We start from the raw sequence: 12164 nt of genomic DNA, 5'->3' as shown, positions 1-12164 counted from the left end.
CAGGTAATACACCAACTTATATTCTTGTCTTCGTGAAAGAAAGACATCTATATGTGTTACACATGCTTGTATTATCATTAAACACATTTAACTTGTTTACAAAAATGTCTCTTTCATAAATAAATAAATATAAATGATATATATAAATGAGGTAGATTCCCTCGAGTTGGTCAATTGAAAAGTAGCTCGCCTGCAGAACAAGTGTGGGCACCCCTGGTATAATACATCTGTACAATAAGAAATACTATATACTACATCTGTTCAATAACACATACTGTATTATACATCTGTACAATAACACATACTGTTTTATGTGTTTTTACAATAAGAAATACTATATAATACGTCCGTACAATAACATATACTGTATAATACATATGTACAACACCACATACTGTATTATATATGTGTACTTAACAAATACTATACAATACATACGTACAATACTGTATAATATATCGGTACAATAACACATACAGTATTATACATTTTCACAATAACAAATACTGTATAATACATCTGTTCAATAACACATACTGTATTATACATCTGTACAATAACTAATACTGTATAATACATCTGTACAATAACATACTGTGTTATACGAGAGGTGCTTCATTCTTACATGTAACTTTAGCAGAACTTATTTTTAGTCCCTCACCACATCACCTTATAAGTTTGCGGCTTCACTCTAATGCTGATTGTTATTGTTGTTTTTTCAAGCATTTTCCGCTTGATGGCTGGTGTCCAAAATGTAGCCGGGGCCATTTATGGCCTGCAGCTCATTTTTTAATGGCTGTGGCACATTGTAAAAATACAAACATCAAAAATTTTAATAAAAGAGCAAACCGGTGAAAAGTAATAACTATTATTTCTCCAAAAATAGTAATAAATAAATGATAAATGGGTTGTACTTGTATAGCGCTTTTCTACCTTCAAGGTACTCAAAGCGCTTTGACACTACTTCCACATTTACCCATTCACACACACATTCACACACTGATGGAGGGAGCTGCCATGCAAGGCGCCAACCAGCACCCATCAGGAGCAAGGGTGAAGTGCCTTGCTCAGGACACAACGGACGTGACGAGGTTGGTTCTAGGTGGGATTTGAACCAGTGACCCTCGGGTTGCGCACGGCCACTCTCACACTGCGCCACGCCGTCCCTAATGAATTAAAATCAATGTTGTTATAAATGGTTGACCTATCCACGGCTCCAACTACTTTTACATCAAATATTACCCTTTGAAATATTTTTGGGCGGAAAATATTGTATATTGTTTGACTTATAAAAAACAGTTTTATTTGACAAAAAGGGCATAAAACAAACAAAAGAAATCACATATATAAATTTTATGTATGTATATATGTAGATGCACATACACATATATATATATATATATATATATATATATATATATATATATATATATATATATATATATATATATATATATATATATATTTGTACGGTCATGGTCAAACACTTGTGAAGGACATAATGTCATGGCTGTCTTCAATTTCCAATAATTTCTACAACTCTTATTTGTTGTCACAAGGGCTCAGTGCCAGGCATCCACACACTTTGCTATTTCACATTATTTTATATATATTTAACAATGTTAAACTACAGTCGTGGTCAAAAGTTTCTAATAATTTCTACAACTCTTATTTTTTTGTGATAGAGTGATGGGAGCACATACATGTTGGTCACAAAAACATTCATGAAGTTTGGTTCTTTTATGAATTTATTATGGGTCTACTGAAAATGTGAGCAAAACTGCTGGGTCAAAAGTATACGAACAGCAAAGTTAATATTTGGTTACATGTCCCTTTGCAAGTTTCACTGCAATTAGGCATTTTTGGTAGCCATCCACAAACTTCTGGTTGAATTTTTTACCACTGCTTTTGGGTCATTTGCTTTGTTGGCCTTAAAAATTGCAACATCACCTAGAGGTAGTTTGATGGAGTCATTTCTCGGTGCTGCTGAAGTGATTGCCGACGAGTGGCAACCTGGGGTGTTACGTGAATCGGATTCGCAACCCAACCCTACACAACAGGTGTTGTGGCTATGGGTCAACAACAATGGTACCTCTCTTTCTCTCCGTGCAGGCATGCGTGGCTCCACCCCTCTGGACGTGGCGGCGGCGTCTTGCATCGACAACAACGAGCTGGCGTTGGCGCTGCAGGAGCAGGATTTGGAAATGGTTTGTGACGAGATGAGAGCAAAAAAAAGAGGAGAGAGATAAAGCGTTGTGATGCACGCAGGTGGTGACCTACCTGGCGGGCTGCGGGCTGCAGATGTGTCCCATGCTGATGTCCAAGGGCTATCCCGACATCGGCTGGAACCCCTGCGGGGGCGAGAGATATCTGGATTTCCTGCGCTTTGCCGTCTTTGTGAACGGTAACACACACACACACACACATTATAGTATTTGTTACCTTCTTGAGACCTCTGAAAAATGCCCAACTCTTTAGGACCACCCTTTCTAGATATATAAACATGTGTATTTACAACATTAATAATATATAGAAACAATGCAAATATAAAAATGTTTTTTGTGAAAGGTCACAATTTCACAAGAAGAAATTAGAATTTTGGCATTTTTATAACAAAAGTCGTAATTTTACTCAATGCAAGTCAACATTTTACAAGAAAAACTGAACATTTGTGCAATATTGTGATAAAAAGTTGGAATTTCACTCAACAGTCGCAATTTTACAAGCAAAGCCTAACATTTTGGCAATTTTATGAAAAGAGTCATAATTTTACACAACAAAAGTCACAATTTTATTTAAAAAAAACATGGCAGTATCGTGATCAAAGACAGAATTTTATATGACAAATGTAAGCATTTTGCATTAAAAAGTAATAGTTTGACATAAAAAAAGTAATAATTTTACATAAAGTAATATTTTTACTTACAATATGGGAAATTTTTTCCAATTTTATAAGAAAAAAAGTCAACACATTGTGAGAAAAAGACTGCTTTTAGTTGATTTATTTTGGGGGGCAATTTTTGTATGTAATTGGTTTTGAATTTTCATTATTTACTTCAAGTTATTACAGTATGTCTCTATATACATATTTATTTTAATTATTTTTAGCCAAAGGGGGTGCATTGTAATTTCTTACACACACTTGTTATTTCATATGTTGACCAGAGGGGGAGCACTTTTAAAAGCGACACAGTCAATTTGAAAAATCCCTCGTTTTTGGGACCACCGTCATTTTGGTAGATTTCACCACCAGGGGTGCAAATGAGGAATTCTCTATTAGATGCAATGTTATTGGAACCATGATTTATGTCATCACTTCACACCTCCTCATATGGAAGCTACTTTTCCTTGTTGATGTCTCAAGAACAGTAGAAATACAAGAACACACAAACACACACTTGTAATAGTTAGTGACTCAAGTCTGTTTCACACAGGAGAGAGCGTGGAAGAGAACGCCAACGTTGTGGTCCGTCTTCTCATCCGCCGGCCCGAGTGCTTTGGCCCGGCGCTTCGAGGAGAGGGCGGCAATGGTCTGCTGGCTGCCATGGAGGAAGCCATCAAGATCTCAGAGGACCCGGCCAGGGATGGACCCACCGTCAAGAAGGATAGACGCTTCATGTGGGTGTCACACTCCAGACTACGCCTCCTCTCTTACTCACATGTGAATCCTTGCCAGGTTTGGTGGTGAAGAGCAGCAGGAGGAGAACCGAGTGCACCTTGGAAACGCGATCATGTCCTTCTACTCGGCCCTCATCGACCTGCTGGGCCGCTGTGCACCTGAGATGCACGTGAGTGTCGCCCACGCCTCCTCTCACGCCTGCGGGGTGCAGAAAGTCAAATCTCAAACCTTCACATCCGCCAGCTGATCCAAGCAGGGAAGGGAGAAGCTCTGAGGATCCGAGCCATCCTGAGATCTCTGGTGCCCATCGAGGATCTGGTGGGGGTCATCAGCCTGCCCGTGCAGATCCCCGCCCACGGCAAAGGTGATGTGCAGAGTCTGCACGTGGCCAAAGACGGCTTTGACGTGTCCTCTCCATGTCGCAGACGGACAGATTGTGGAGCCCAAGATGTCCGCCAGCTTTGTTCCCGACCACAAGGCCTCCATGGTGCTCTTCCTGGACCGCGTGTACGGCATCGAGAACCAGGACTTCCTGCTGCACGTGCTGGAGGTCGGCTTTCTTCCTGACATGAGAGCTGCAGCTTCTCTGGACACTGTGAGTTGAAGCCAGGTTGTTATTGAGGGCAACATGGCAACTATGTTCAGAGGGCCACTTTAAATGATGTGGCGGACCAGTTAAAAGATGTGGTGGACCACATTAAATCAGCGTTTCTCAAAGTGTGGGGCGGGCCCCACTGGTGGGGAATAGACACATGACAGGTGGGGCGCGAGGAACGGGAGGAAATTTCACTTTAAATTTAAAAAAAAATTATATTCTTAGATATATATTTTTTTTACTATGCTTTCATTTTCTATACACACTGTAAATCACTTGGTGATTCTGTCTGTGAAATCCGTTATGTAAATAAATGTGAATGACTTATTTTTCCTCTAGGCTTTAAATTTCTAGGTAGGAGCGAAAGTTTGACAGATATAGCAACAGTAACTAATGGGGGCGGGGCTAAGCGGAACTATTTTTCACGCGGATGGGTAACAGGCTAATGTGTGGACCACAATTACTCAAAATGGATACATTTGTGACTCGCACTTCAAAGGTCGTCAAATCAGAGCCAGCGCCTGCAGAGAAACAAAAATCGAAAAGAAAATATGAAGGGTATCTTGCTCTTGGATTCACGGCAACGGTGGTGGGGGCAGAGGAGAGACCCCTGTGTGTTCTGTGTCTAAAATCGCTAGCAGCAGACAGCATGAGACCCAACAAATTAAAGAGACACCTGGAGACCACACACCCCAATCACGTCAATAAGCCACTTGATTTCTTTCAAAGAAAACTGGAAGAATAGTTATTCTATTTATTATTGAACTTGATGCAAGTTATACCACAGCTGCACAGTTATTTTATTTATAATTGAACTTGATGTTATTTTATGTTATTGTTTGAATGTACACAACTTGAATGTTACTTGACATTCAATAAATATGAAAATGTTAAACTTGGCATTAGCGTTCTGTTGGGGCGATGGGGGCAGGTGGGGCTTGAAAACTCCCTCTTGTTCAAAGTGGGGGATGACAAAAAAAGTTTGAGAACCACTGCATTAAATGATGTTGTGGACCACATTAAATGATGTGGCGGCCAACTTTAATGATGTGGCGGACCACTTAAATGATGTGGCGGACCACTTAAATGATGTGGCGGACCACCTTGAATGATGTGGCAGACCACGTTAAATGATGTGGGGGACCAGTTAAATGATGTGGCGGACCAGTTAAATGTTGTGGCGGACCACATTAAATGACGTGGTGGACCACATTAAATGATGTGGCGGAACAGTTAAATGATGTGGCGGACCAGTTAAATGTTGTGGCGGACCACATTAAATGATGTGGTGGACCACATTAAATGATGTGGTGGACCACTTAAATGATGTGGCGGACCACTTAAATGAGGTGGCGGACCACTTAAATGATGTGGCGGACCACTTAAATGATGTGGCGGACCAGTTAAATGATGTGGCGGACCACTTAAATGATGTGGCGGACCAGTTAAATGATGTGGCGGACCACTTAAATCATGTGGTGGACCACGTTAATGATGTGGTGGACCACGTTAATGACGTGGCAGACCACTTAAATGATGTGGCGGACCACTTAAATGATGTGGCGGACCAGTTAAATGTTGTGGCGGACCACATTAAATGATGTGGTGGACCACATTTATTGAGGTAATGGACCAGTTAAATGATGTGGTGGACCACATTAAATGATGTGATGGACCACTCGAATGATGTGACGGACCACTTAAATCGTGTGGCGGACCACTTAAATGATGTGGCGGACCAGTTAAATGATGTGGCGGACCAGTTAAATGATGTGGCGGATCACATTAAATGATGTGGCAGACCTGTTAAATGAGGTGGCAGACCAGTTAAATGATGTGGCAGACCAGTTAAATAATGTGGCGAACCAGTTAAATCATGTGGCGGACATGTTGTGTGTGATGTGGCGGACCAGTTAAATGATGTAGCGAACCAGTTAAATGATGTGGCGGACCAGTTAAATGATGTGGTGGACCAGTTAAATCATGTGGCAGACCAGTAAAATGAGGTGGCGGACCAGTTAAATGATGTGGCGGACCAGTTAAATGAAGTGGCGGACCAGTTAAATGATGTGGCGAACCAGTTAAATCATGTGGCGAATAAGTTAAATCATGTGGCGGACATGTTGTGTGTGATGTGGCGGACCAGTTAAATCATGTGGCGGACCAGTTAAATCACGTGGCAGACCAGTTAAATGAGGTGACGGACCAGTTAAATAAGGTGGAGGACCAATTAAATGATGTGGTGGACCGGTTAAATGAAGTGGCGGGCCACAATAAATAAGTTGTCAGGCCCTATTTTAGTGGGTGGCGGGTCACTATAAAAAAAGGTTATGGGGAACATTAAATATGTTGTATGGCCATGATAAAATGAGGTGACGGACCACGATCAGGCCTAATTAAATAAGTTGTATGGCCATAATAAAATGAGGTGGCGGACCACAATATATGAAGTGGTGGGTCACAATAAATGAAAGGTGGGTGAGATTTGTCTTCCAGGCCTTGAGTTGGACACCTGTGTCTTGTAGGTCCTACAACTAAATTGCAGGATGAATCCATTATGAATGGAATGAATCACATGAGTTGACAGCCATATTGTATATAAATGAGTTGACAGACATAACTTATATAAATGAATCAGTGTGAGGCAGGTATGACTGCTAGGTGGCCCTCGATGAAAACCAATTTATACTTGTCCTTCCAAATCCTTCATGGGCACACCACATAATAATGGCTGACACACTCTCTGCATCCAGGTGGCGTTCAGCACCACTGAAATGGCGCTGGCGCTCAACCGCTACCTGTGCTCGGCAGTGCTGCCTCTGCTCACCAAGTGCGCCCCCTTGTTCGCCGGCACCGACCACCGCGCCATCATGATCGACTCCATGCTGCACACCATCTACCGCCTGTCTCGGGGCCGCGCCCTCACCAAGGCCCAGCGGGACGTCATCGAGGAGTGCCTAATGTCGCTCTGCAAGTCAGTGTCTACCCCGCCCATCTTCTCGCACGTGACGCCTCTCGCTCACGTTGTGTCGCCCGCAGGTACCTGCGCCCCTCCATGCTGCAGCACCTGCTCAGAAGGCTGGTGTTCGACGTGCCCATCCTCAACGAATATGCCAAGATGCCCCTCAAGGTGTGGCCGCACTTTTGACACACTTGGTTGACAGGAAGTAAAATGTTGTTTCTCAGCTGCTGACCAACCACTACGAGCGCTGCTGGAAGTACTACTGCCTGCCCAACGGCTGGGCCAACTTTGGCGTCACCTCGGAGGAGGAGCTCCATCTTTCTCGGAAACTCTTCTGGGGAATCTTCGAGTCTTTGGCGCACAAGGTGGTGGCCGACCTTCCTCACCCGCTGCCTGCCTACTATCATCTTCTCTGACCTCCCCCGTCTTCCTCAACGCTAGAAATTCGAGGCGGAGCTCTTCAAGATCGCCATGCCGTGCCTATGCGCCATAGCAGGTGCCATCCCGCCCGACTATGTGGACGCCACCTACTCCTCACACACGGAGAAGAAGGCGTCGGTGGACGCTGAGGGCAACTTTGATCCCAAACCGGTGGAGACCACAAAGTGAGCTTTTTGTGTGATAGTCTTTTGCCCTGCTGGGTTCATGTTCATGTTCATGTTCATGTCCTTGGTCCTCAGCACCATAATCCCTGAGAGGTTGGACATCTTCATCAACAAATATGCAGAGCACACGCACGACAAGTGGGCCTTTGAGAAGGTCAGTGCCTGTCCTTCCTTTTCTTTGTGCTATCACATTTTCTGACTAGTCCCCCACCTTGTCTAAATCTCCCCAAACATGTGCCATATTTAATTTTTTTATTTTAGTATTTAATTATTCATTTGATAGGGAAAAAAATCAAGTGCTTCCACCCACCCTAAAAAAAAAGTTAAAAATATATTAAAATAAAAATAAAAATAATCATAATTTAATAAAGAAAAAAAAAAATATATATATATATATACATATATATATATATATATATATATATATATATATATATATGTATATATATATATATATATATATATATATATATATATATATATATATATATATATATATATATAATTATTTAATAAAGAGGAGAAAAATGTAGGACCTCCTAGTCCTACATTTCAGTCACAATCACAGTGGGTGGAAATAAAAAAATATAATAATAATGTTATACTGGGATATATATAGATATATATATATATATATATATATATATATATATATATATATATATATATATATATATATATATAATCAAGAGAAAAAAAACAATACTGCTGAAAATAAAAAAACCTCAGTAATATTGATCATGTAACAAAAAAACAACAATATTAGATAAAAATAAAAAAATGGTGATAAAGAGAGAAAAAAAAACAACAACCTTTGTGCGCCCTCCCGTTCTTACATTTTAGTCACAATCACAGTGGGTGGAATTTTTTTTTAATTGACAGAAATAGTGATAAGGTAGTAAAGGAAAAAACAAAACAAAAACAAAAATATTAAAATAAATTAAAAAAATATCCAAAAAGAGAAAAAATTAATAAGAAACTCTTTCTGCCCCCTCCCAGTCCTACATTTCAGTAATTCACTCACAGTGGCTGGAAAAAAAAAAAAAGATAATATAATAAAGGAAACAAACAAACTATATATATATCTATCTATATATAGTTAATAAAGAGAAAAAAAAGAAGTAAAAAACCCTTTCCGCCCCCTCCCAGTTCTACATTTCAGTCACAATCACAGTGGGTGTAAATGAAAATAAAAAGGTTATCATGATAATGTAATAAAGACATAAAAAAAAACAATATTAAAAAAAAAATAAAAAAATGTAGTAAACAAAAAAAACAAGCAAAAAGCCTTCTGCACCCTCCCGGTCCTACATTTCAGTCACAATCACAGTAGGTGGAAATAAAATAAAAAATAAAAATAATGATAATGTAATAAGGAGGAAAAAACTATAATACAAAAAATTTAAAAATGTAATAAAAACAAAAACAAAAAAAAACTTTCAACCCACTCCCAGTCTTACATTTCAGTCGCAACATTAAATGACAAGGCGTGCCACGGTAAATGATATGGCGGGCAACATTTAATGACAAGGCAAGCCACTGGAAATGACTAGGAAGGCCATGTTAAATGAAATGGCAGCCCAGATTTGGGCCCCTGGCTTTGAGTTTGACACATGTGCTGTAAAACATGCTTATAAAAATACAAAAAATGTGGTATTTGTTTGTGGGGAGCAGTATTGGATGGGAAGGCCAACATTGCTGACATGAGTGTATTGACAGATCCAGAACAACTGGACCTATGGAGAGGTGCTGGATGAGAACGCTAAGACTCACCCCATGCTGCGGCCGTACAAAACCTTCTCTGAGAAGGTAACACCTGCATCTGTTCACTTCTCCTCCATTTGGCCAATGTCTTCCCTGGTGGCTGTGCTTCTCAGGACAAAGAAATCTACCGTTGGCCCATAAAAGAGTCCATCAAAGCCATGCTGGCCTGGGAGTGGACCTTGGAGAAAGCCCGTGATGGCGAGGGAGAGGTGGAGAAGAAGGCGGCCACACGCAAGATCTCCCAGACTGCCCAGGTACGTCCTTCATGGCAGCATGCTGGCCAGTTCTCCATTTCAGTATGTCTGTGTGCAGGCCACCTACGACCCCAGCCATGGTTACAGCCCCCAGCCCATAGACATCACAGGGATGGCTCTGTCCAGAGAGCTGCAGGTGGGTCTCACACCTCACCTTGGAGTCCTCCCGAGCTTCACCGCCTGCTTCCTTTTGTGCAGTCCATGGCCGAGCAGCTGGCCGAGAACTACCACAACACCTGGGGCCGCAAGAAGAAGTTGGAGCTTCAGTCCAAAGGTGAGAGAGTCTGTCTGTCGAGCAATGACCTTTTGAAAACCTCAAGTGTGGTTTCAGGTGGCGGCACCCATCCTTTGCTCGTTCCTTACGACACGCTGACTGCTAAGGAGAAGGCCAGGGACCGAGAAAAAGCTCAGGACCTCCTCAAGTTCCTCCAGCTCAACGGATACGCCGTGACCCGGTCAGACTTGTTTTAGTCCAAAGTCCATGTTGTCCAGTTCTCAATCAATCAATCAATCAATCAATGATTATTTATATAGCCCTAAATCACTAGTGTCTCAAAGGGCTGCACAAACCACAACGACATCCTCAGTAGAGCCCACATAAGGGCAAGGAAAAGTCACACCCAGCAGGACTCACACCCAGTGGGACGTCGGTGACAATGATGACTATGAGAAACCTTGGAGAGGACCGCATATGTGGGCAACCCCCCCCCTCTAGGGGAACCGAAAGCAATGGATGTCGAGCGGTGCTAACATGATACTGTGAAAGTTCTCACTGCCTTGTCTCCCTCTGCGTGCTCAGAGGCATGAAGGACATGGAGCAGGACATCTCCTCCATTGAGAAGCGCTTTGCCTACGGCTTCCTCCAGAAGCTCCTCAAGTGGATGGATATCGCCCAGGAGTTCATTGCTCATCTTGGTGGGTTGGGGAGACGCCTGTCTCGATTCAGTGCATTTTATTTAAATTATTCACAATCTTTAAGCACAGTTTTTTCTATTATTTTGTGTTCTAACTCGTAAATAAGCACTAGTAAAAGTCAGCTAACAAGAGTCGCTCCATTTTGCCTATAAAGTGCTTTAAAAACCTCTGTTTTATATACATGTAATGTGGTAACATTCATAATAACATGTAATATTTACGTATTTTATATACACTCTAAGGACAATATGATGTAGTATCATTCATAATAACATGTAATGTATACACAATGTAAGTATATATGTAATGTAGCAACATTTATGCAGTGCACACACACGGAGTACTTACAAGCAGACACAGGGTGTTGACAGAAAAGGGAGAACGGACGCATTGTGGCCTAAAAACTAAAAATAACGGTGAAGTTATACCATTGAAACGCAGTCAGGAAAAGGTGCTCTAAGACATGGCTAGCAGTGTTTTAGCTACTTCTAAATCTCTAATCCTCGCCTCCATGGCAACAAAAAAAGTGAGTTTCTTACAAGTATTATTATCACTGGAGGAAGAGAAATAGCTAAACATGCTTCACCACACACCATAGGAGGATACAATAACTAACTGCTAACTGAAAGCTAGCACTACTGAGTGTAAACAACTGCCATGGGTGGATCTACACTGACATCCAGTTTAATTATACCAAGTACAGGAGCATATCTAGTCGATACTACTATGATTACATCGACATTTTTTAGCATCACACATTTTTTTTTCCTTTTAAAAAAATTCATATTATGTTTATAAACTCAGGAAATATGTCCCTGGACACATGAGTACTTTGAATGAGACCAATGTATGATCCTGTAATCGGATTGATACCGGTACCTAAATTTGTGATATCATCCAAAACTAATGTAAAGTATCAAACAAGAGAAGAATAAGTGATTATTACATTTTAACAGAAGCGTAGATAGAACATGTTGAAACAGGAAGTAAGCAGATATTAACATGAAATTAACACGTAGATTAATAATAAATGTTTACAGTTTGTCCCTCATAATGTTGACAAAATGATAGAATGATAAATGACACAATATGTTACTGCATACGCCAGCAGATTAATTAGGAGTCTTTGTTTGTTTACTTACTACTAAAAGACAAGATGTTTAGTATGTTCATTATTTTATTTAAGAAAAAAAACTTGCAATAATAAACATATGTTTAATGTACCCTAAGAGTTTTTGTTAAACTAATGCCATTTTTTGTGGTTCCCTTTATTTAGAAAAGTATAAAAATACATTTTGTTAGCCGTACAGGACAACCCTAGTCTTATCTGGTCGGTAGTGCATTCTTCATGCATTCTTAACTAAGGCTTAAAGTGAAAATTGAGGCAAAATTAAACTGGTAAGTAAGTAACATCTGTAGAAATAACTTGCACCAACTCAGAAACGATGCA

General features: G+C 40.7%; 1 protein-coding gene across 1 annotated transcript in view; it reads left to right on the top strand.

Annotated features, from left to right (window-relative positions):
• The window catches only part of ryr1b (ryanodine receptor 1b (skeletal)), a 230498-nt gene that overhangs the window by 107064 nt on the left and 111270 nt on the right, over positions 1-12164 (top strand). Inside the window, 17 exon segments of the mRNA XM_061877905.1 lie at positions 2113-2207; positions 2269-2404; positions 3435-3618; positions 3677-3788; positions 3863-3983; positions 4045-4214; positions 6968-7188; positions 7254-7344; positions 7401-7541; positions 7618-7781; positions 7857-7935; positions 9501-9590; positions 9659-9799; positions 9858-9935; positions 9998-10073; positions 10131-10254; positions 10599-10714. Coding sequence (XP_061733889.1) covers positions 2113-2207; positions 2269-2404; positions 3435-3618; positions 3677-3788; positions 3863-3983; positions 4045-4214; positions 6968-7188; positions 7254-7344; positions 7401-7541; positions 7618-7781; positions 7857-7935; positions 9501-9590; positions 9659-9799; positions 9858-9935; positions 9998-10073; positions 10131-10254; positions 10599-10714 — 2139 coding nt within the window.

This window comes from Nerophis ophidion, linkage group LG18, assembly GCF_033978795.1.
Source record: "Nerophis ophidion isolate RoL-2023_Sa linkage group LG18, RoL_Noph_v1.0, whole genome shotgun sequence".
NCBI lineage: Eukaryota > Metazoa > Chordata > Actinopteri > Syngnathiformes > Syngnathidae > Nerophis > Nerophis ophidion.
Note: the sequence above shows the minus strand (reverse complement) of the source record. Positions and strands in the feature narration are given on the sequence as shown.